General features: G+C 38.1%; 1 protein-coding gene across 2 annotated transcripts in view; it reads left to right on the forward strand.

The window, feature by feature from the left end:
* EIF2AK3 (eukaryotic translation initiation factor 2 alpha kinase 3) overlaps positions 1 to 26,185 on the forward strand; it is a 69,700-nt gene that overhangs the window by 34,597 nt on the left and 8,918 nt on the right. For both annotated transcript variants that reach the window (XM_036873244.1, XM_036873245.1), the window contains 12 exons: positions 1,850 to 1,983; positions 3,473 to 3,707; positions 4,295 to 4,457; positions 5,443 to 5,583; positions 6,547 to 6,669; positions 10,002 to 10,222; positions 10,601 to 10,713; positions 14,055 to 14,177; positions 16,813 to 16,962; positions 18,423 to 19,203; positions 21,536 to 21,703; positions 24,912 to 25,013. In XM_036873244.1, the coding sequence (XP_036729139.1) occupies positions 1,850 to 1,983; positions 3,473 to 3,707; positions 4,295 to 4,457; positions 5,443 to 5,583; positions 6,547 to 6,669; positions 10,002 to 10,222; positions 10,601 to 10,713; positions 14,055 to 14,177; positions 16,813 to 16,962; positions 18,423 to 19,203; positions 21,536 to 21,703; positions 24,912 to 25,013 (2,454 nt within the window). The remainder of the gene's footprint in view (positions 1 to 1,849; positions 1,984 to 3,472; positions 3,708 to 4,294; positions 4,458 to 5,442; positions 5,584 to 6,546; positions 6,670 to 10,001; positions 10,223 to 10,600; positions 10,714 to 14,054; positions 14,178 to 16,812; positions 16,963 to 18,422; positions 19,204 to 21,535; positions 21,704 to 24,911; positions 25,014 to 26,185) is intronic.

Here is a 26,185-nt window from a genome sequence, read left to right on the forward strand (position 1 = left end):
ATGAATAACTGTGGTCTACTGTATGTCAGGTGCATTTTTCATGCCTTATTTTGAAATCATCACAATATTTCTAATGGTTACATTTTACAATTTTCATTTGGATAGATGAGGAACCCTCCAAAGAATAATAATAATCCTGATGATAAGAATAATTGCTACTACTTATTTATCTAGTTTGAGCCTATCATAAGAGGATCCAAGAGGCAAGTTTGTACTCATTTTACAGATGAGAAAACCAAGACTTTCAAAGGTTCAGAAACTTCCAGGGTCAGATTTGACTTAGATCTGTGTGAAGAAAAAGTCATACTGTTAATGACCTAGACTTTCTCCATTATTAGCTCTTAGGAGATGATCTGCTTCTAAGATTGGGTCTGATAACTCCATTATGGGGGATAACTAATTAAAACCATGCTTTTTGCAAAGGTGAAAATCTCTTTAACCCCTTAATACGTTGATACTTGAATATTTGTATATAGACTTAAGACGAAAATACGGAAGAATAGAAAAAAGATCTTTGGCCCTCAAGTTTTTCAAACTTTAAGGATCCCTTGTCTGAGTGTTAGGCCCATAGGCCCTTTGCAAGCTTCTCTGCCCTCTCCAGCCACCTGCATGTGTATTGTATTGAGGCCGCCTTGTGATCCTTGGTTTCCTTCAGTATTCTCATCTGTTAAACAATGGGATTGAACCCCGTCACCTGGTTCTCTGATTTGATGTGCTGCTCCAAAATTCTGGTATTCTAGCAGGTATGCTTCTTTCTGTGAGGATTTTGGTCACATCATCCAAAGAATCTTCCTTTTCCTTTGAGTGAAGTTTTGAAGGAAGTACTTGGAAAATACTGCAGCTGTTAGAAAAGGTTCAGATTTTTTAAAACTAAATATTTCCGTCTTACGGAAATTCTGAGGTGTTTTTATTCACCTAGAATTTTATTAATGATATTATTACTAAGAGATCACAACTAGTTATCCATTTCTTTCCATGGAAATGCTCAAAGTAAGACTCATTCCCCGAAATAAATATTCATTTGTACTTTTATGGTTCAAAATATTTCATTTTAGGAGTTGGTGGTAATCTAGCTGTTGCTTTTTTTTTTCTTTTTCAGGTTATTTATTTATTTTAAAAAATTTCATTGCGGTACAGTTGATTTACAATGTTTTGTTAGTTTCAGGTGTACAGCAAAGTGAATCAGTTATACATACACATATATCCATCCACTCTTTTTTAGATTCTTTTCCCACATAGGCCATTACAGAGTATTGAGTGGTGTTCCCTGTGCTATACAGTATAGCTGTTGCTTCCTTTTTTTTTTTTTTTTTTTTACAGAAACTGCATTTTTTATTTTATTTATGTATTTTTGGCTGCGTTGGGTCTTTGTTGCTGCGCACGGGCTTCCTCTGGTTGCGGTGAACGGGGGCTGCTCTTTGTTGCAGTGCACGGGCTTCTCATTGTGGTGGCTTCTCTTGTTGTGGAGCACGGGCTCTAGGCACGTGGGCTTCAGTAGTTGCAGCACGCAGGCTCAGTAGTTGTGGATCGCGGACTCTAGAGCACAGGCTCAGTAGTTGTGGCACATGGGCTTAGTTGCTCTGCGGCAAGTGGGATCTTCCCGGACCAGGGCTCGAACCCGTGTCCCCTGCATTGGCAGGTGGATTCTTAACCACTGAGCCACCAGGGAAGCCCCCTAGCTGTTGCTTCTTTTTTTTTTTTTTTTTTTTTTTTTTTTCTTCTTAATGCTTGGCTACTTTTTACACATTTCCTCACTTTCCTTTCACTTTTTATAAAACTGTTGAGTCTTTTACTGTCTCTGATCTCCTGTAACTTGTTCTCTTTACTAATTTTACATCTGTTTTTTCAGGTGAGGTACATCTGTTCAGCTTTGGGTTGTCGCCAGTGGGATAATGATGAAATGGAACAAGAAGAAGATATCCTGCTTCTGCAGCGCACCCAGAAAACCGTTAGAGCCGTCGGCCCTCGTAGTGGCAGTGAGAAGTGTGTATTCAGATAATGTTGCTGTTGATGTTTAGAAGTACAACAAGACCAGAATTCATCAGCTTTTTCTTTGTGGAGATTTTCTGAACTATTTTGTTTCCCCAAAAGCATACTACTCTTTTAAGAGAAATGAAGCCCCTAAATTTAAAACAGCTTCATGATTATTAACAGATCCTGAACTGAACTTCTCACCATGTGCTTCAGGATATGGTAACAAAGAGGAGTCCCATACAGTGACTATATTAGCTTAGTCTTAGGTTAATGATATTTTTTCATAGCAATCTCACTGATCAAAGTTCTCTGAATGCAGAAAACTCTTAAGACAAAGCTGATGTGCTTTGTTTCACTTGGGTCTGTTTGACCCTGCAGTTCTCTCTAGTAGGTAGTTTCATGGTTTGTCTGACTACCGCCTCCATTATAAAATAATATTTTAGTGTATTTTCTTAAAGTGTTAAAGTATAATTTTATGTGGTCAAATACTGTTTTGTTTCCTTTTTCAAATAATGTAAATTTTTACATTTAAAGTAATGTGATTGAATTAGATATGCTGGTGGTAAATCACATGCTTGACTTTTCAAAACCTAATATTTAAATTTTTAAATTGCTGCGCAGTAAAAAGAATTTGAGATCCCATCTTTATCCTTTGAAAGTGAACCAGACTTTCAGATGTTGTCTAATCTGATGCAGTATAATTCAGTTTCCTTCCTGAAAACTTTTCTCAAATTCAGTGAAGAATGTATTTTTTCTACATTCCCTGGACTGTAGAGCTTTGCATCTGCTGGCAACCCGACCTTCTTTATCCTGATGGGATTTTGTTTCCTTAAGTGTTTGAGTGCTTGCTGGGTGCTCAGCTACCATAGGAGCAGATGTTCAACTTAACAGAATTTGAGTTATCAGAATGGGAAGAGTCTGGCATCTAAGACCCATATTCCTTAAGTATCTATCTTTTAACAGATGTCGGAATTCTAGGGCCATTTTATATCTTAGTGTCAAGACCATTATAGTGTCAACAGATAAGAGATTTGAGGCTGTATTTTCATGAAAATCTAAAATCAGTAGCTTTCGTCTTGCCTTTTGCATTGGTTACTGGGATATGGTAATTTCTCTGCACTTGAACGAAATGTGTCAGGCTTTAATTAAGAAGTAAGGCAGACTGCAAGCTACCTTATTTTAGGATGACTTTGATGTGTTTTGAGAAAATTACCCTGATTTGGAAATGTGAACATTTGTTAATTTCAGGAGAAAAATCTGTCCTGTAGCTGTTGTCAGGTCACAACTCTCAGAACCACTGTTTCTAAAGGGTCAGGACCAAGTTACGCCCTCTTGTGGCATAAATCAGCAGCATGCTCCTTTCCAGAAGATAGTGTTGAGTTGTTCCTTTTCTCATCACCAAATTTTAGTGTTTGCTTCTTCACTCTAGAAGAGTTCTTAATTATTTGGTCCCTTTATTTAAATGTAAATTTCTAAAACACACCTTTGTAAATTTAAGGTGGAATTTCAGTGTTGGCCACTTTGAACTTCGGTATATTCCAGACATGGAAACTAGAGCCGGATTTATTGAAAGCACCTTAAAGCCCAGTGGAAACAAAGAACAGTCTAAAATTATTTCAGACGTGGAAGAACAGGAAGCTGCCGTGATGGACACAGTGATAAAGGTCTCCGTTGCTGATTGGAAAGTTATGGCCTTTAGTAAGAAAGGAGGACATCTGGAGTGGGAATACCAGGTACCTAGAACCACTGAGAATTTATAATATGTTTCTTTCCTTCTCAGTTTGACCAAACATGTTGGGTAGAAGGAAGTGACTGCCATTTTGGATTTTCAACTTGTTCTCTGTGCTCTAAGAAATTTGTGATTTTACATCTGTTAGATTGACTATTAAGAAAAAGTCAAAAGGTTGGTGAAGATGTTGGTGAACAGTGTACAACCGTCTATCTTCGTGCAGTGTTGGTGAGAATGTAAATTGGCATAGATGTTATGGAAAACATCATGGAGTTTCCTTAGAATATTAAACAGAAATGAAGAGAATAGATCTTAAATGTTCTTAAAACACATACATACAAAATAACTGTGAGATGGTGGATATATCAATTAGCTTGATTGTGCTACTTATTTCACAATGTATACATATATCAAAATATTGCACTGTATACCATAAATACATACATTTTTTATTTGTCAATTATACCTCAGTAAAGCTGGAAAAGTGAAAATTTGTAAAGAAATTTGTGGTTTTAAAGGGTATTTCAGGAGTTGGGATACATAGAAATACTGCTTGAAATTGTTTAAAATTTCGTTTCCATTTTTGTTTAGTTTTGTACTCCCATTGCATCTGCCTGGTTGGTTAAAGATGGCAAAGTCATTCCCATCAGTCTTTTTGATGATACAAGTTACGCCACTAATGATGGAGTTTTAGAAGATGAAGAAGACATCGTAGAAGCTGCCCGAGGAGCCACAGAAAACAGTGTTTACTTGGGTGAGTGGATATCTCTTATCTAGCAATAGTACAAGTTGACATCTAGATTTTATTCCTACATTGTCTCTCCCTACTTCAGGTGTGCCTGTAGTAGTTTTAATTCCTAAGTACATTCTCTGGCCTTAAGATTTGTACTTTGATTTCTTTTCCTGCAATTTTCTTTCATTTATCCAATTCTGAAACTTTTAATTACTATAGCGTGTTCTTTTTCTCTGAGACCTATATTTAAAAGGCTTAAAAATGTTGCCATTACATAGCATGATTTCACATTACTTATGTATCCTCAAAGTCTAAAACTTTCTACATTTGTATTTGCATCTATATCAGTTTGCTCCCCGTTAAAGGTGTGTTTATTTTTTCCTATGCATCTATACAACTTATCTGAAAAATTAAAACAAAATTCTGGTGTGCTGCTTTGGCAGTTGAAAGCCTTCAATGTACTACATTTTGAAAACCCTCGAATCTAATTATTTGAACTAGTTTTGTGGTCAAATACACATAAAATTATTTAAGCTCTATCAATGTGCTACCCGCCCCTCAATCTCAGTGAAATGCAAGAATTTGAAAGAATGACATGTCACACGTGTTATGATAGTATTTAATTGAATTGTTAGCAGTATCTCTTGAAGGATAGGTGTTTAGGTTTTCTTAAGGAAAAGGTTACCTCATCTAAAATGTTACTTTCATAAGAGTACAATGATTTCTTTTGTTTGAATTTTCCTACTGGAAGAGTTTTTCAGTAATTACCAAAAATTATATAGTGAGCAACATTGTAACTTGTGTGTAACTTTCCTCCCCTGTTGTTGTTGAATAACCTTTGGGTCAAATTTGAGTGCTTCAGGCATGATTCTTTGAAAAGAGCTATGTAGCACATGAATAAATAACTGGAATTCATCTAATTTTATTAAATCAAAATGAACCTTTTAAAAAAAAAATCATCAGTGCTTGATTCTAAACCTAACTGACAGTGTTCTGGTTGATTCAGGAATGTACAGAGGCCAGCTGTATCTGCAGTCATCAGTCAGAATTTCAGAAAAGTTTCCTACGAGTCCCAAGGCCTTGGAATCTGTCAACAGTGAAAATGCAATTATTCCTTTGCCAACAATCAAATGGAAACCCTTAATTCGTAAGTGAATTATGAACTTTTATAAATGTTATTAAGATGTTCAGAGGCCTAATCATGACTGTCTTTGACATAGTTTTGAATATCACAGAGATCACAACTATTATATACTCTATATTTTCTGATAAACTGGGAAGGTATTTCAGACGTTAATGAATGTTAATTATCCTTTAGAACATGATTTCATTGAAACAGCAGCTACTTCTATAGAAATCGATGTCAATAAAATATTTCTCTAGACAGCTTAGAAAAACTCTTAACCATTCTCTGACCATGCCTTGATATCATTTCGGTCTTAACATATTTATATTAAGAATATTTATGAGACTTCCCTGGTGGTGCAGTGGTTAAGAATCTGCCTGCCAATGCAGGGGACACAGGTTTGAGCCCTGGGCCAGGAAGATTCCCACAGGCCACGGAGCATCTAAGCCCGCGAGCCACAACTACTGAGCCCACGTGCTGCAACTATTGAAGCCCGCGGGCCTAGAGTCCATGCTCAGTAACCAGAGAAGCCACCACAATGAGAAGCTCGCGCACTGCAATGAAGAGTAGCCCCCGCTCACCGCAACTAGAGAAAGCCTGTGTGCAGCAATGAAGACCAAAAGCAGCCTAAAATAAATAAATTTATTTTTTTTAAAAAAAGAATATTTATGAAACATCTGGTTATCACATCATATTCTTTGAGACACTCGAATTGAATTCAAATACTAAACCATCTATTTCCTTCAGCTATCTTTCTGTACCTTGTATATGTTTTTTATCACATCACATCATATTTTAATTACTCGTTTAAATGACTCATCTCTCTACAAGACTGTGCTTTTCAAGAGAAAGAACGTTGGGCCATTTGTTTGACTTACATATTTGAACTGAGCTGTGCTATTTGAATGTCTGTTTTTGGGATGAATGAGGCACACACATTTTCATTAAAGTCATAACAGTTAATATTTTACCATTTTCTTTTAGATTCTCCTTCCAGAACTCCTGTCTTGGTGGGGTCTGATGAATTTGACAAATGTCTCAGTAATGATAAGTTTTCTCATGAAGAGTACAGTAATGGTGCACTTTCAATCTTGCAGTATCCATATGGTAAGTGTGATTCCACTTGGATTGAAAATGCTGGGGGTTTTTTTCTGTTTATTTTATTAATTTGAAATTAATTAATAGAATTCAAATGCAAAGCAGTTAGTTGGAGGGTAGAAAATAAATATCTTGGGAGGCAGATATTGTGAATGGTGGCCAAGGGTACAAGGCTTCAAAGACAGATTGCCAGTGTTTTGCCACATGCTAGGCTGGGCACACCTAACTTACCTGTGTCTCTGTTTCTTCATCTGTAAAACAAAGATATAGTAATCCTAATATCTATTTATTGGGTTGTTGTAAGGTCTAAATGAGATAATGCACAGTCTTAATTAGCACCATGCCTGGCAAACAATAGTGTTCAATAAGCATTAGTTCTTGTTATTAGCTCTCATTTAATTATGAGCTTATATAATATAGTCTGTATAGTATCAGTCTGTGTAATGAAGAAAATAGGTGTTTCCCATAGAGTTATGTGAAAATGCTATAAAATGGGGTTATTTTAATTTTGTTTTCAGAAGAGGAAAATTAGTACAAAAGTCAAGAATAGGTGAAATTTGGCGTGAAACACATTCCTGTGTATTTAAAGTTAGGATATATTCAGATATGAAAGTCTTTTGAACAGTTGGATATAAAAAAAAAATTGCTCAGATCTGCATTAGGCAAAAACATAGACTCCTCGTCAGTTACCCTAGATGATAAAACTGGGAAATTATTGTAGAATTTAAATTGATTTAACAAAAATCAGAGAGCTCTGAACTACAAACAGGTGTCTATCTGATACTGATCAAAATACAAGGTAAAAGAGAATTGTGTAATGTGCCCATGTGGTATAAAATAGAAGGTAAAAAGGACAGGCTGCTTTCTAGGACAAATTCATTTTGACAGCCTGAAAGGAACCAGAGAGCACGGTGATGTTTTCCTCGTCATGGTAAAATTTGATATTTTATTGATGCTAAATGAAAGTAAAGTTTCAAATCCTCCAAGGAGGTTTGAGTACTGTCTAATTTTTTTTTCTTTTTTGCATTTAAAGGATTGAATTATTAATGAGATAATGAATGGAGTAGCCCTTAAGGGTTGTTTTTAGTCTGATTATTCAATAGAAAGAAAATGTATGATGCTTATGGAATAAAGGAAAGTATATTTGTGTAGAAAGAAGAAAAAGTAGGGTAAATGAGGCTGTCGAAATGTGCTAAAGAAGAGATGAAACTTTAGAAAAAGGAATTAGTGTTAAAAGTCATAGGAAATTAGATAATTTTTAGCAATTAAAGGTGGAACTATATTGGTTTATCTTTTTTTTTTTTTTAACATCTTTATTGAAGTATAATTGCCTTACAATGGTGTGTTAGCTTCTGCTTTATAACAAAGTGAATCAGTTATACATATACAGTATGTTCCCATTTCTCTTCCCTCTTGCATCTCCCTCCCTCCCACCCTCCCCATCCCACCCCTCTAGGTGGTCACAAAGCACCAAGCTGATCTCCCTGTGCTATGCGGCTGCTTCCCACTAGTTATCTATTTTACATTTGGTAGCGTATATATGTCCATGACACTCTCTTACCCTGTCACATCTCACCCCACCCCCTCCCCATATCCTCAAGTCCATTCTCTAGTAGGTCTGTGTCTTTATTCCCGTCTTGCCACTAGGTTCTTCATGGCCTTTTTTTTTTTTTCCTTAGATTCCGTATATATGTGTTAGCATACTGTATTTGTTTTTCTCTTTCTGACTTACTTCACTCTGTATGACAGACTCTAACTCCATCCACCTCATTACAAATACCTCCATTTCATTTCTTTTTATGGCTGAGTAGTATTCCATTGTATATATGTGCCACATCTTCTTTATCCATTCATCTGTCGATGGACATTTAGGTTGCTTCCATGTCCTGGCTATTGTAAATAGAGCTGCAATGAACATTTTGGTACATGACTCTTTTTGACCTATGGTTTTCTCAGGGTATATGCCCAGTAGTGGGATTGCTGGGTCGTATGGTAGTTCTATTTGTAGTTTTTTAAGGAACCTCCATACTGTTCTCCATAGTGGCTGTATCAATTTACATTCCCACCAACAGTGCAAGAGTGTTCCCTTTCCTCCACACCCTCTCCAGCATTTATTGTTTCTAGATTTTTTGATGATGGCCATTCTGACCGGTGTGAGATGATATCTCATTGTAGTTTTGATTTGCATTTCTCTAATGATTAATGATGTTGAGCATTCTTTCATGTGTCTGTAGGCCATCTGTATATCTTCTTTGGAGAAATGTCTATTTAGGTCTTCTGCCCATTTTTGGATTGGGTTGTTCGTTTTTTTTGTTATTGAGCTGCATGAGCTGCTTGTAAATCTTGGAGATTAATCCTTTGTCAGTTGCTTCATTTGCAAATATTTTCTCCCATTCTGAGGGTTGTCTTTTGGTCTTGTTTATGGTTTCCTTTGCTGTGCAAAAGCTTTTAAGTTTCATTAGGTCCCATTTGTTTATTTGTGTTCTTATTTCCATTTCTCTGGGAGCTGGGTCAAAAAGAATCTTGCTGTGATGTATGTCATAGAGTGTTCTGCCTATGTTTTCCTCTAAGAGTTTGATAGTGTCTGGCCTTACACTTAGGTCTTTAATCCATTTGGAGTTTATTTTGTGCATGGTGTCAGGGAGTGTTCTAATTTCATACTTTTACATGTACCGTCCAATTTTCCCAGCACCACTTATTGAAGAGGCTGTCTTTTCTCCACTGTATATGCTTGCCTCCTTTATCAAAGATAAGGTGACCATATGTGTGTGGGTTTATCTCTGGGCTTTCTATCCTGTTCCATTGATCTATATTTCTGTTTTTGTGCCAGTACCAAACTGTCTTGATTACTGAAGCTTTGTAATATAGTCTGAAGTCAGGGAGCCTGATTCCCCCAGCTCCATTTTTCGTTCTCAAGATTGCTTTGGCTATTCGGGGTCTTTTGTGTTTCCATACAAATTGTGAAATTTTTTGTTCTAGTTCTGTGAAAAATGCCAGTGGTAGTTTGATAGGGATTGCATTGAATCTGTAGATTGCTTTGGGTAGTAGAGTCATTTTCACAATGTTGATTCTTCCAATCCAGGAACATGGTATATCTCTCCATCTATTTGTATCATCTTTAATTTCTTTCATCAGTGTCTTATAATTTTCTGCATACAGGTCTTTTGTCTCCTTAGGTAGGTTTATTCCTAGATATTTTATTCTTTTTGTTGCAATAGTAAATGGGAGTGTTTTCTTAATTTCACTTTCAGATTTTTCGTCATTAGTGTATAGAAATGCAATAGATTTCTGTGCTGGTTTATCTTTTAAAAAAAAAACACTTTTAATGTTTGTTTTTGAAGATAATGGTTATTACCTGCCATACTACAAGAGGGAAAGAAACAAACGGAGCACACAGATCACAGTCAGATTTCTTGACAACCCGAGTTACAACAAGAATATCCGCAAAAAGGATCCCGTTCTCCTCTTACACTGGTGGAAAGAAATAGTTGGAACCATTCTGTTTTGTATCGTAGCAACAACTTTCATTGTGCGCAGACTCTTCCATCCTCATCCTCACAGAGTAAGACATTTTTTAGGATCTCATCTTTTTCAAAGTGTTGGGACTATAGAAAACTTAAGGTGTGTGTGCGCGTGTGCGTGTGCGCACGTGATGGGCAAGGGGTCCATTTCCTTAAGTTTTACCCTAAAATCATTGTTGCCCATACTCTTGCTTCCACGTCCTTGTCCCCTTCACTCCTCAACCCCTTGCAGTCTGGCTCCACCCTGATCATTCCCTTTCCCTTTGACAAAGGAAATGCTGTTGTTTTATGTTCTTATAATACATTTATTTTTCTCAATATTATTTATTCTTCAGTGTTATTTTATAGCCTAATATTGTTAGCTAACTTCAATTCAGCTTTGTACTGAGAGTGATTTTTTTTCTCCCCCACCTTTTCAGCAAAGGAAAGAATCTGAAACTCAGTGTCAAACTGAAAATAAATATGATTCTGTCAGTGGAGAAGCTAATGACAGTAGCTGGAATGACATAAAAAATTCTGGATATGTATCACGGTATGAGTCTTTTCATAAAATGCATGTGTGCTGTAGCTTCTGGTGCTAACTGTTCAAATCCAGGAAGAAATGGCCGTAGATACAGAGAATGAATGGATGGTTCAGGAGGGAGAGGGGGAGTGGTGGGTGAAATAGATGAAGAATGGAATGGTTGTTCATTCAGCATCTGCTTCTAAACCTCCAGTTATGTGATAAATCACAGGGATTGTAATATACAACATAAGGAATATGGTTAATAATATTGCAGTAACTTTCTATGGGGACAGATGATTACTAGACTTATCGTGGTGATCATTTCATAATGTATACAAATGTCAAATCATTATGTAGTACACCTGAAACTTACATAATATTGTATGCTGACTGTACTTCACTTAAGAAAGAAGAAACAACCTCTAAACTAAGATATTGTTTAATTTTTTTTTAAAAAAATGTATGACTAGGTAAATAAAACAGACATATCCCTCAAGTTACTTAAACTGATTCAAGGTGGTATAGAAGAGGGGTAGAAGTAGAGTGTTATAAAAGTTTAGAATTATAGCCACCATGTATGTCAATTATTTCTCAATAAAACTGGAAGGAAAAGAAAAAAAAGAATTACAGCCACCAAATTGAGTTGTTATTCAGATGACATAGTTATTGAGGGTATATACCATGTACTGGGCTTGGCATTAATACCAAATAATAATTTGTATATTATTGGAATATGACATAAATCTCCTATGTTACTTAATCCTCAGTTATTTATTTCATCCTTATTTTATCTAAAATAAGAAGCAGAAAACTGGGGAGAAAATAGATCATTTTTAAAAACAGAAGAGGGAGTTGGGTTACTTAAAAAGCAGCCAATTCAAATAATTTAAAAGTAAAATAAAAGTAGAAAATCTGTAAGCAAATCTGTCAGATGTATAGATTTTGATGCTTTGTGGGACAAGAAATGGTGCTGCAGTTCAATTTTCTTACATGGATTATTGCTACTTTTCCCCTTTGTTTTGATATCATGCTTAGACTTTCGTGATACAGGGACAAGGAGAAGCTCTATATGAAACTTACTGCTTAATATCTAGGGAAATGGCTTTATGACAGAAAAGATTGAAAATTACAGCTAAAATGTGGGTTATTTTGATTATCTATGGACTTAATCTAAGCTGCATTCATACCGTCTTCTCAAAAATTGAGAATTGGCTGTAATCCGTATGTTTTAGCAAAACGTACTAGGTGACTAGCAAGTGATAAGGGCTTTAATACCCTTGCTAATAAAGATGCTGACTTGTATGTCAGTGGCCAACACCACCAGCAGGCAGTGAGTGAGGGAGAGGAGAGGGGCCCATCAACTCCATGGGCAGTTCACTACCCAAGCCATTCATTGTTCATTCAGCATCTTTCTGAACAACTGTGTGCAGTATCTCAGGCTTTGGGAGAAATAAAAAGACTGGTCCTATCCCCTGGAGGAGCTTAAAGTCTACAGGGGAAGGTGATACTAGAGAAAACATAAACATATAAGGAAAAAAGCCATGAGCTAAGTAACTAACTCTGGCTGTGTTGATTCAAGAGGGCGTCATAATAAATCATGAGTAAGTAAGAGACAGGTGGAGATGGGAGGGTGAGTGGGGTATGGTGAATAAGCATATATTTGTAAGGCTGTTGTGAAGAGAATTGGAATAATGTACTCTAAAATTGAATTAGACTCAATTTTCCTTCCATTTTATTCACTATGAAGAGAACAGCTGATTGTTTTTAAAAATACAGGAGCTCTGTATAATACCTGATGTATATTGAGTGCCTACTATATTCTAGGCATTATGAAGAACATGAGCTCTGGATTCAGTCATGAATTTAAGTCCTAAGTTGGGACCTGAGGCAAGATGATACTTACATTTATAAAATCTGTAATCATATATAAGATGTTTCTCCTTTCAAAAGATATATCCATTTTCATATGAGTGTTTTCTTTAATGTAGGAAGATAATTCAATTGGCTCTCCAGGAGTAGGACAAGAACTTCATGGGCTTTTGCAGTTGGGGAGATGGATTTGTACTCAAGTACCTTGACTAGCTATTCTTAGGGATACAGATCATTACTCTTCATTCTCTGTGAAGGTAATTGGCCCATGGAGGGTTGGGATCTATTGTCTCTCCTCCTTAACACCATGCTCTAACCAGCTGAGCCAACCGCTAAATTAATATGAGTGTGCAAGTCATAAAGTAATAAAGTTAGCCTTGTAAGGGGCACCAAAGATCATCTAATTCAACTCCCCCTCACATGGCTGGAAGAATATCTTCCACAGTACGCATGCATGCATTCATTCATTTATTAATTCATGCATTATTCGATAGATATTTGTTAGACCTTCTATTTGCCAGGTGATCCCAGGCTTTGGAAATACAAAGAGAAAAAAGAATTCTTTCCTGCAGTCAGGGTCCCTACAATTCAGTAGCAGTGGAGAGAGAAAGCTGCTTGTAAATAACTGCAGAATATTGAGACTAAGTTTAAACAGTTCCAAGTAGTATGTGCAAAGTGCTATAAGAACATTAAGATAGGGGTCTAGGAAGGCCTTATAGAGGTGGTGAGATGAGCAGAATGAAAGAAAAATAGAGTTTTATTAAGTCCAAAGAAGTAGGGCATCCCACTGGAGCAAACAGCAGAAGCAAAAGCCCTGAAGTTGTGAGAGAGCCTGGTGCAAGTTGGCTGGAATATACAGAGCAGGTCGGAGAGGTCAACAGGGGAAGTAGGCTACAAAGTGGAGGTCCTTCTGTAAGTGCCAGATGGTGAGTTAGCTTCTGTCCAAATACCTCTGGTGATGAACGCACTGACTCCTGAGGCACCCCAGCGAATTTCAGATAGCTTTGGTTCCTAGAGAGATTCTGGCTAAAAACGTACATAAATGTAATAGGACTGATTAAATCTTTTCCATAAAATATACAGGCACTGGCATAAGATTAAAATACATTTTCTACTTGAATACAGAATGCCACAAGAGGTAAAAGGTTAGAGAATTAAGGATAAACTGTTTTGATGGATGATGGAAAGTATTGGATAGGACAGAACAGTACTAAAATTGCTGAAAAATAAGTGATTAACAAGTGATTCCCCATTAAGCAGAAGTTTTAAATTTTTTATAAAATTCCCAGAGGCAAAATTAAAATGTGTTTGCTCATTTATACAGACAGAAAAGCAAAGAATGCTATTAGAATTTAAACTACACTCTATTAAAATAAGTTCTAGGAAACTTAGTTTATACATTTTTACATATCATAAAATAAGATTGAACTATTAGTACAAAATGTAAAACTATTACAAACTTTTTAAAATTTACTTTTTTTTTTTTTTTTTTTTTTAAGATATCTAACAGATTTTGAACCGATTCAGTGCATGGGTCGTGGAGGGTTTGGAGTTGTCTTTGAAGCTAGAAACAAAGTTGATGACTGCAATTATGCTATCAAGAGAATCCGTCTCCCCAACAGGTAATGGATGGTACTTTTAGTAAACTTGGAGTTAGGACTATATTATCTAATCTCATGGGCAATATGTCCTTACTATACTGCATAGAGACTATAGAAAACATAGTTTCTGACCTTCTGAATCTTATGTTCTCAGTGCTACCAGGTAACTAGCTATCTTTTAAAAATGTCATCTACTTTGACCGCTTTGTATCTACTTAAAAAATATGCCCTTGTTTTTGATTCTTAACAACTCAGGGCATTCCCATAGTGAATTTTAATAACTATAGACTTTAATACATAGCACCATTTTAAAATAATCTATATTTATTGTGGAAAATAAGGAATAGTATTAAAACAAAAACCAATCCGTGTCTACTCTACCCAGTAATAAACACTTTTAACATTTTAGGGTATTTTCTTTTGATTTTTTTTTTTTTCTGGTCATAAATTTACCTAGTTGGTAGCACAGTTATCAATACAATACAGTTTTATCTATTGCTTCCTTCATTGTATTCTCAGTATTTTCCTTGCTATTAAGAGTATGTTATTGAAATGCTAAAATATATTGAAAGTGTTTTATGACTGGAAAATAGTCCAATTAATACTTGTGCCATATCTTATTTAACCATTTCTTATTTTTAAATATTTAGGTTTCCAACTTGTTGCAATTAAAAATAACTTTGGAGACTTCCCTGGCAGTCCATTAGTTAGGACTCCATGCTTCCACTGCAGGGGGCATGGGTTTGATCCCTGGTCGGGGAACTAAGGTCCCGCATGCCTCTCGGCGCGGCCAAAAAAAAAAAAAAAAACTTGGCACCGTTCATCTTTTATATAAAATTTTGATCACATCTGTTTCCTTATGATAGATTCCTAGAAGTGGAATTTTGGGCTCAGAACAGTGTGATGCTTAAGATGATGGGCTTTCAGTAACACCGTCCTTTTCATCTATTGTGGAAGCCTCCTGTGGATTCTTGATTAAATGTGCACTGATTTCTGGGCTGTCTTCCTAATTAGTAGTTAAACATGCTGTCCAACAGATAGGGACATAGGAATGGGACAGTCTGAGTACTATGGGACTAATTCTTTTCTTTGGTATGTAATTTTTGAGCAGTTTAAATATTCATATGTACAAGGTACCACATAGGATATAAAATTAAGAAAGGCTTCTGCCCTCAAGAATCTATAACTATTTGAGGCCTTTGTATATATGCTCAAATAACTGCAAAGCCAGGAAGATTGTGACTTGTGGTTTAGTTTAGTAAATAGCTTCTCATGAAGAAAGTGCAGAGGTAGCCGAAAGGCAGTCAAGGAAAGCAAGCCTTGCGGTGGTAGTGTTGTCTGTGCTGTGTTCAAGGGTAGCCTGTCCCTTGGTGGACACACATGTAGGGGAGGGATGGCCAAGTACGTGAAATGGCCTGAGCATAGGCTCTAGGCAAACATTCGCAGGGGATGTAGAGGTTAATGAGGATTCTGGCACGAGTGGAGCAAGGGTAAGAATGGAGGGGAGGGACTTCCCTGGCGGTCCAGTGGTTAAGACTGCCCTTCCAACGCAGCGGGCATGGGTTCAGTCCCTGGTTGGGGAACTAAGATCCCACAAGCCACACTGTGCAGCCCAAAAAAAAAAAAAAAAGAGAATGAAGGGGAGTATGGAAGAAAGATGGCAAAGGTGGGTTCCAGCACCTTAAATGCCAAGCAGAGGAGTTTAGACTTTATTCCATAGACAGTTGTGCCTTTGAGCAGAAGAATGACGTGATCAAAGTGGAGGTGGTACGTAGTAAGAGACAAGTGTGTTCATTAGGAGATTTTTTTTTTTTTTTTGCAAAAGTTCAGTCCTAAGATACAGAGCATTAGTGCAGCAGAAGTGGAGACAGATGAGGAAGGAATGAGTATCAGGAATTAAAAAGGAGGAGCTGATAGGATTTGGTCACTGAATATGGAACATTCAGAAACCTACCAGGATTCTCAGGGTGGGACCATTAACAGTAATGAAACACAGAGAGAAAAGTGGGAGTAGCTGACTGTCTCTTGGGGATGGAAGAGGATATAACTTATATTTATTATGTTGTTTCAGGTGATGGTGGGATCCCTAGAATGTGAGCTTAGATCCATCAGAAAAGCTGTCAAAGCAGAAGATCAAATCCAGATGCTTTTCTGGTTAAACATCATTGCCTATGATATTTAGTAGTTGAGGCTTTAAACAGACAAAGGTGCTCGTACAAGCCTTTTGGATTGTTGTATGTGCCTTGTCGGGCTGGTCCTTCTCCATCCTCCTGAGCTGCCAGGCTGAGCTCTCTTTTCTGAATACTTCACTTCTACCTCTTCATCCCCCTATTAATTAACAAGCATTAAGCAATTATCTTCAAGGGTCTGTAGTCATTCATTTTTAGTCAGCTAAGAACTCTTTATTTGAATGGATAGATGTACTTGTAAGCATTTATTTCTAGAAGAAAAAAGAAATACTATAAATACATATTTTTTTCTAATACAAGACTTATTTACTCTTTGGCTTATTAGAATTGTGCCACTCGGTTGACTCGTCTGTTTCCAATTTTAGAACAAGGGAGAGTTTTATTTTATTGTTTTGTACTGTCTTTGGATATGATTGCTTCTTCAGATCAGAGCAGCCTTCAGTGTCTTCATTGTTTCTCTGTTTCAGGGAATTGGCTCGGGAAAAGGTAATGCGAGAAGTTAAAGCCTTAGCCAAGCTTGAACACCCAGGAATTGTTAGATATTTCAATGCTTGGTTGGAAGCACCACCAGAGAAGTGGCAAGAAAAAATGGATGAAATTTGGCTGAAAGATGAAAGGTAACTTGGTTAGACATAGACTTAAAAACTAGTATTTATTTCAGGCTAGTTTTTGGCTTACATGAACAAAATATCCTTTCTATAACTTTAGAGATGATTTTTTTAAAAGAAAAATAACAGCAGATTACTGTTTCTGTCATCATGTTTTGGAACGTTCTCTAGTCACTTGTTAAGTGAAAAGTTGATTTAGTTTTTAGAACATGAACTTTTTTTTCTTTTTTGTCCAGAACATGAATTTCTAAAATCATTGGTAGATAGAGCTCTATGACTTACAATTCACTGAAGGATTTACAGTAGCCTTTCTCAATAAGAGATATTGTCTGCTTTTGTCTCCATTTTTTATTTTAAATTTTCATTCAGTTTCTTAGTAGTTAGCAATTTACAACTCCTTTCTAAAGTAGTTTTAAACTATTTGCAGTTAAAACTACAAGAAATTGGGACTTCCCTGGTGGTCCAGTGGTTAAGACTTTGCCTTCCAATGCAAGAGGTGTGAGTTCAATCCCTGGTCCGGGAGCTAAGATTCCACATGCCTTGCAGTCAAAAAAAAAAAAAAAACCCAAAAAAACATAAAACAGAAGCAATCTTGTAACAAATTCAATAAAGACTTTAAAAAAATGGTCCACATCAAAAAAAAAAAGAAAAATACATGAACTTATGGGAATTCCCTGGTGGTCCAGTGGTTAGGACTCCTCGCTTTCACTGCCAAGGGCGCAGGTTCGATCCCTGGTCGGGAAACTAAGGTCTCGCAAGCCGCACGGCGAGGCCAAAAACCAAAAAGAAAAAAACAAACCATGACCTTAGGCAACCTGAAGATAATTCCTATGTTAAATATGCTATTCTGTAGGAAGGAAGGCCCCTTTAAAAACTACTAAATGAGAACATAAAGGAAGCAGACTACAAATAGACTATTTAGTAAAGAGCTGGGGTAAAATTCCTGCCTGAAAGTACCAAACACAGCCCTAGATCCACGTGAGGTACCTAGTTACAGTGACAGTTATATACACAGCCAGTAGCCAAACCACAGAAGGACCAGGTGAAGTGACCCTGTGTCTCAAGCCCTAATTTGGATGGGGGCTTCCTAATCACCGCCACCAAGGGGTTCTGGCCTTGGTCTTCCTTTGTGCTTTGTGTTTTGCACATAGGCCTCAGCTGTTCTGGGCATGACAGTCCCAGATAACCGTTTCCAGTTTAAAACCAAGATTTCCAGTTAAGGAATGGATGGACGGTGCTGTTCTTTGTCTCCTGTGGCATGTTTTTCATTGACTTTCCATGTTGTCATTTGGTAACTGGCTTTACTATAGTTGAAGCTTTGGAGACAGAGCATGTAGTGACAACACTGTAAGTCAACTATACTTCAATAAAAATCAATCAATCAATCAACAAGCAAACAAAGGATGTAGTTCACGTAACTTAATCAACACATATTCACTCTCATCCCTTTGTACTTCTCCCACTCTTAGCACAGACTGGCCGCTCAGCTCTCCTAGTCCCGCGGATGCGCCATCCGTTAAAATATGCAGAATGGATCCTTTCTCTACAAAGGAACGCATTGAAATCATAGCCCCTTCTCCACGAAGCAGTAGGTCTTTTTCGGTCGGGATTTCCTGTGGCCAGACAGGTTCATCCAAGAGCCAGTTCTCTCCGCTGGAATTTTCCGGGATGGACCACAGAGACACGAGTGAGTCGGTGGACGCGGTGTGCAACCTCCAGGACAGCTGCCTTACAGACTGCGAGGGGGAAGACGGTACTAGGGATGGCAATGACGAGGGACACTCCTTTGAACTTTGTCCTTCTGAAGCTTCCCCTTATGTAAGGTCAAGGGAGCGAACCTCCTCTTCTATAGTATTTGAAGATTCCGGCTGTGATAACGCATCCAGCAAAGAAGAGCCCAAAACGAACCGACCGCCTATTGGCAACCATTGTGCTGATAAGCTAACCGCAGTCCAGCATTCCAGTAGCAAGTCTTCCTCGGAACCTACTTTGTCTATTTCTCCTTCAAGACCAACCACTTTAAGTTTAGCTCTCGCTAAAAACTCTGTGGAAAAACTCCAACCCAGTTCACCGAAGGTGTATCTTTACATCCAGATGCAGCTGTGCCGAAAGGAAAACCTCAAGGACTGGCTGAACAGCCGCTGCACCATTGAGGAAAGAGAAAGGAACGTGTGTCTGCACATCTTCCTGCAGATCGCGGAGGCGGTGGAGTTTCTGCACGGCAAAGGGCTCATGCACAGGGACCTCAAGGTCTGTTTTTGTGGAACATCACCCAAGGGTTTCAATGGGGTTTTTTTTTCTATTAAAGTCATTTATTTATTTACTTACTTATTATTTTTATTGAAGTACAGTTGATTTACAGTGTTGTGTTAGTTTCAGGTGAACAGCAAAGTGATTCAGTTTTTTATATATGTACATATTCCCAGTTGAAAAGCTGTGGTGTATTCTGTTCATTCTGACCTATCATTGAGCCTAATGTTAAACCTTCTAGGCCCTCTAACCTTTTTGTATTTTGGTCACGTGTTTGTCATGTATCAGTCTCAACATAGCAGCCAGAAGTTCTCAGGGCTCCATGTTTTAAGTCTTTTGGAGGTGTTGGGGAGAAAAGTATCACTTTCCCCCGCTATTGATCAGAAGTCCTGGGTTTTCTTTTTTTTTTTTTCATTTAAATGAGCTTTTTTTTTTAATTAATTTTTATTGGAGTATAGTTGATTTACCTGGTTTTCTTCTAATCGATAAGCCAGGAACACATATGCATCCCTAAACCAGTCGCCTGGCCAGAGGCTGGGATTATGCTGATTGGTGGATGCAAGTTCTGGATGCAACCTCCAGATAACATCCCGTATGAACCACGGACTTGCTGCCCAGAAGAAGAGAGTTCCCAAAGTCACATCAGGCTACTTCTGGTAGAAGCGTAGGGGTATGGAAAGATGCTGGAGAACCAAAAAAAAAAAAAAAAAAAAATCTGTTAGTGTTGGGTAAATAACAGCTGACAGCAGAGCACGGAGAGGGGAGGAAAGATGAAATTTAAGGCAGTCTAATCCTGTCTCTCTTACAAGGTTATTTGAGGGAGAGTAGGAGGGTATCACTATAGATGTTGGTTATACGCAATAACTTCATTGTTTCAAAGTCCAAACTGTATGATGGCACTTTGGAGTTTTGAAATAAAATGTTTTTTGTCTGGCAGTATTTGAAGCCCAGTGAAAGTCAATTTTGTGAGCTAAATGGCTTCCTTTTCCCTTATTTCAAGGGCTATGAATGGTGGTCATGTGAGCTGAGAGTAGGCTCTAGGGAAAGACGATATATTTCACGTAGGGGATTTTGAGTTTGAGGAGCCCGTGGTTAGCTGTATCTTATGAACAGTTGCATATGAGAGTTTAGAACTCGGGATGGGGGTTGTGGGGTATATGGGAGCCTGTGAGTATTAGAAGAGGCAACACAAGATTGTAGTTAAGAGCTCTTATTCTCCTTGACAGCCTACATTCCTCTCTCAGACACAAGCCCGAAGATCAGTCTGTTTCGTTCATTCACCTAATAGTAGTGATTAGCTACCGTAGGGCAAGAATTGGACACGTGGCAGTGGAGCAGAAGTCCTTTTCTCATGGAGCCAGACTGCCTGGGTTTGAATCCCTGCTCCACCCCTTACTAGCGGGGTAACCTTGGGCAACTTACTTAACTTCTCTGGGCCTCAGTTTTCACATCTGTGAAATGGGGGACCATTTCATGAGAGACCAATAGGACTAAAAGCATTGTATTACATGAGTTAATAGTAATGAACTACTTAGATCAGCTTCTGGCTCATTGCAAGTGCTATATATGCATTTGCTATTATTATTATTATTATTATTATTATTATTATTATTATTATTATTATTATTATCATGGCTTAGGTCATAAATGCAGAGGAGCTTGCCAAGGGAGAGTATATAGAATAATGAGATTGAGGTTTAAGTACCGTAGACCCTAGGGAATGTGACTCTCTAAGGATTTATTTAAATAGATGTTCAGGGACTTCCCTGGTGGCACAGTGGTTAAGAATTCACCTGCCAATGCAGGGGACACGGGTTCGAGCCCTGGTCCAGGAAGAGCCCACATGCCGCGGAGCAGCTAAGCCCGTGCGCCACAACTGCTGAGCCTGCGCTCTAGATCCTGCGAGCCACAGCTACTGAAGCCCTTGTGCCTAGAGCCTAGAGCCTAGAGCCGCAACAAGAGAATCCACCGCAATGAGAAGCCCGGCACCACAACAAAGAGTAGCCCCCGCTCGCCGCAACTAGAGAAAGCTCGTGCACAGCAACGAAGACCCAACGCAGCCAAAAAATTAATAAATAAAATTTAAATAAATAGATAGATGTTCAATAAATACTCACTCCCTTTGCTACCCTTGCCTCTTCTTTACTCACAGTACTTGTCTAGCATCGAAGGATGGTTTTTATTTTCATATTAGCCCATTGTAAAGAGAAATATGCTTGAGAATATCTAGTGTCTTGTATTTATTTTCTGTAGTCATTTAAATAATTCTCTTCACTTTCTCTCTTTCTCCATACACACCCACCATGCTTTTGTCTGTTTCATTTTTTTCCAGCCTTCCAACATATTCTTTACAATGGATGATGTGGTCAAGGTTGGAGACTTTGGATTGGTGACTGCAATGGACCAGGATGAAGAAGACCAGCTGGTTCTGACCCCAATGCCAGGGTACGCCAGACACACAGGACAAGTGGGGACCAAGCTGTATATGAGCCCAGAACAGGTGAGCCTTTCGTTTTCCTTCTGAGGAATAAATAGATTTTTAATTAGGATGGCAGCAAGCTAGATGTGCGCCATGAATCTCCATCCATGCCGTGTTTAAAATACCCAATAAAATAAAAGCTGAAAATGATGAAAACTGGCAGAAGTGTTCCACAGGCAACACAGCTAGGGTACAATTCCGCAACCTGGATTGGGGTGTGGAGGAAGAAAAATACTAAAGACGCATGAAATGTGCTCACCCTCTGAACGAGAACCTGACAGCAACCAGAAACTTAGAATGAGATTTTGAATGTCCTCCTCCCAAACTTAATTGTCATTCACCCTGTGTGAACTATGCAGGAACTGTTTTCAGAGCCAGCTGGAGGTAGTGTTCTAAGCTGTTCTCTACAGTAATCCACAGGCAGCTTCCAGAACGTACCATGGCAGGAAATAAAGGTGGACAGGCTGCGCTGTGTTGCCTTGTGGGACGCTTAGTCTTCCAAGGAAAAGCTCCATAAACTGAACAGAGACTGGAAGAGTGGAGGGACGCAGGGCATGCTGGGAGCTCCAGCACAGCATCCCTGGCCACCACTGGGCTGATGGTGTTCACAAGCTTACATACGCTTAGATCGGCGGTTCTCAGACTTCCTGATCAATGCCTGTTTATACTTGTAAACATGATCGAGAGCTCAAGAATTTTTCTTAAAGAATTTTATCCATCAGTATTTTGCCGTATTAGAGATTGAAACAGAAATTTGTAAAATTTTTAATTCAGTTAAAAATGACAATATTAAATCTATCACATCTTCAAGATATTTTCTGAAAAATAAATATTTTCCGAAAGAAAACTAGTGTGGAGAGTGGCATTTACGTACATTTTTGTAAAGCTCTTTACTGTCTGACTTTAAAAGAGTTAGATTTCATATTGCTTTTGCATTTAATCCCTGGCACTATGTTATTTTGGTTGAAGTATATGAAGAAACTCTGACTTCACATAGATAGGCAGTTGGAAAAGGAGGAATATTTTAATACCATTTTCAGGTAGTTGTGGGCATATTCTTCTTTGACAGCACATCAAAATACAATAAGCAAAAGTTTCTGAAGAGTCATTTGCCCTGAATCTAAAACCATAGCAGTGAGCATTTTGTATTCTGTTACTTTAACATCCCTTGGTCCATTTTGTACATGTCAACACAGTGAAAAGACAAATCATGTCTTAGAATTATTATGAAAACAGTCTTGACTTTGTAGACCTCCTGAAAGGGTGTTGGGGTCCCCAGGGATCCACAGACCACACTTTGAGAACTGATGGATTAGTTTATCTTTGGAAGGTTATATCAGAGACCAGTCATAGGAACTGGCCTTTATTTTACTGTTGTACAGTATCGTTTTAGACTTCTTGAGTTGTTTGCATTATTCAAGTGTTTTCTTTTTTATGTTTAAATTTTATTTTTTTATTTAATTAAAGAAATCTTTTAATAGACCCCTATACTTAGACATCTTGAATTTCAAGATAAGGGAAAAATAGTGTAAGTATTTGGTAGGAAAAAAAAGCACATTACAGCTTAAAGAGCTTGTTTTCTATAACACTCAACCCTGGAGGACAGTAAATCAACATTTACAGTTTGGATGAAAAATAGCTGTGACGCACAAATCATGTTTCTGGCCGTAAAGTTATTCGTATAGAAGAAATTAGGCATTTTTAGATAGGTAAGAGTTAAAAAAGAATGTCTTAAGTGGAAAAAGCCAGGGGCAGAAATGTGTGCATAGTGTGTAAAGGAGGGAAAGATAGCTATATATTTGCTTACGTTTATATAAAGAGCTCTGGAAGGATGTACAGGAAACAAATAGTTTTGGGGGCGGTAGGTAGAGGGGAAGTGACTGGTGAGGACTGGACAGATAAGGGATGGGCAGGAGGGCAGCTTGACTGTACACTTCTTTCTGAATCATGTGAATGTGTTACCTATTAAAAGTGAGTTTAAGAAGGGAAACATTTGTTTTGGATGTTTTAGTGACTTAGACATTTTGCTGTTAGGAATATCGCTGTGATAACCATCCCTGTGTACAGATCTCTGTCTGCATTTCCATCTACCCTGGGGTGGATGAAATTTAAATAGAACCATTAAGTGGTAGTCAACATTTATTGCCAGGTTGCTTTCATGAAGGTGTGTTAATTAATATTCTCCAGATAGTGTATGAGGTGTCCTTTTCACTGTACCCCTGTAAACTCTGTCTTGAACATATTTTCTTTGAATACTTCCCAGACCCCAGTAACAGCTAAGGGAAGGGAGGAAGATGGTGTAGCCTGATGCAGTCACTGGAACTTCCCACCTGATAGTCTATAAGCAGAAAGGCAGGCTGGGTCTCAGAAGGAACCAGGGAGACAGGTATCAAGTGTAGTTTAGAGAGGAGGTTGACAAATACCTTGTGATCCCCCAACAAGAAATGCTGGCGTGAGTATTCCCAAAGTGAGGGCTTCCTTGGCCTTTGCCAAATGTCGTTATGTGCCTAGAGTCATTTTCCCAAATAAAAGGGTTCTTCTGAGTCCCCAGGAGGTCACTTTTAATTTGAATGAGGCTTTGTTTAATAGAGTAGTTGGGTTGTAATTCATTTGTTCATTTTAACAAGTAAGTATTTATTGAGGGCCTTCTCTGTACTTAGCCCAGTGCTGGATGGTGAGAATTCAAAAGAAGCAGTTCCCTTCCCTCCAGGACTTTATAATCTAGTTGTGAAGAATAAGAAATAACACACATGAAAAATACAACCAAGAATGCAGTGAAGTCCATAATTAAGTGCCGTAATGAGGGCTAACCACGGTTGATTAGTGGTTTGGAGTAATGAAGATTTTCTCATAAAAATAGGTGAGGACTAAGATGGTTAGAAATGAGAGATTTGCTTTAGATAGTGCTTGCTTTGAAAAACCACCCCAGGGGTAGGGGAGCAGCTTTTCCTGACTCCTGGCTCCAGGTTTCCGCTGGGCCGATTTTACTGATGCATATCTCAGAGCTATACCTGGGCTTCCTTCTGTAATGCTGAGTACTTTAATTACTCTTGCTGTGGTGAATTGAAGAAAAGAGGCTTGAGAGATGATTAACTCTTTGCTAACATTTCTACATACGCTTAAACCAAGAAGAGACTGAGTCAACGTCTGGATTCACTGATGCCGTATTATCCGTTGTACTATCTCCGTGAATGTTTTCCTAATATTTCTTCTTTATTTGGGATTTCAGATTCATGGCAACAACTACTCTCATAAAGTGGACATCTTTTCTTTAGGCCTCATTCTGTTTGAATTGCTGTACCCATTCGGCACTCATATGGAGAGGGTCAGGGTAAGTGATCCCCCCTCAAAAAAGGTAGAAAAAGAAAATACTCTTAAACTCACAAAAGAAAGAGGTTTAGAAGAAGAATAACTTACTCCTAATATCAGCAGACTGGTTGACATAGAAGAGGTCACGTGAGTGACGCAGAAAGGATTTGTAGACTATTTGCTTCCACAGAAAGCTCAGTCTTCAAAAATTGTTGAGTCGAGTTGTCTGTTCCTTGTTGTTGCTTAAATTCATCATAACTTAACGATATCTCGCACTCAAATTTGTAATAAGTGCAAAGCACAGGGTAAGGGAGTGGCGGTGACGGTGTTGGTTGGTCAGAGAAGAACTTTCCAGAGGACAAGTGGCCATACACTCATACACTTAAACGGTGGCAAACTAAGCATGATTAAGTTTTTTTTCCCTCTCAAAATAAACCAAGATAATGGCCTTTAAGGAAAACAGTACTGGAAGTCTTTTAAAAGTAGACCTCTGTCACATTCTTCCCCATACTTCATAAGCGGTTACCCTCCACTTTTCCAGCTGTTGTCCCTGTACTTACGTCCGTATTTCCAAAGTTTATGTCCTTATCACCATTTCTTAATTTATCAGTGTTAGACCTTATCTGTTGACTCCTGGCCATGGTAGAACAGGATGTAGTTCTCACATAGAACCAAAAGGACCTACCAAGTGTTCTATACAATAAATAGGAAAAAAAGAAAAAAATCTAAAAATCAAAGTGGCTAAATTTCAGAATACCAGAGGTAAAGGCACTAAAAGCTTCCAGAAAGGAAAATAAAACAGGCCCAACGTATGTTAAAGGATCAGGAATCATATGGCATCAAAAATTAAGTAGTTATGGGGAATTCCCTGGTGGTCCAGTGGTTAGGACTCCACGCTTCCACTGCAGGGGACACGGGTTCGATTTCGATCCCTGGTCAGGGAACTGAGATTCCCACATGCCTCATGGTGTGGCCAAAAATAAATAAATTAAAATAATTAAAAAAACAAAGTATTTAAAGAAAAATTTGTGTGGTTATAAGGACATCAAAAGACACTATCAAGAAAGTGAAAATAGGGCTGCCCTGGTGGCGCAGTGGTTAAGAATCCACCTGCGAAAAAAAAAAAAAAGAACCTGCCAATGCAGGGGACACGGGTTCGAGCCCTGGTCTGGGAAGATCCCACATGCCACGGAG

Source organism: Balaenoptera musculus, chromosome 13 (genome assembly GCF_009873245.2).
Source record: "Balaenoptera musculus isolate JJ_BM4_2016_0621 chromosome 13, mBalMus1.pri.v3, whole genome shotgun sequence".
NCBI classification, from domain to species: Eukaryota; Metazoa; Chordata; class Mammalia; order Artiodactyla; family Balaenopteridae; genus Balaenoptera; species Balaenoptera musculus.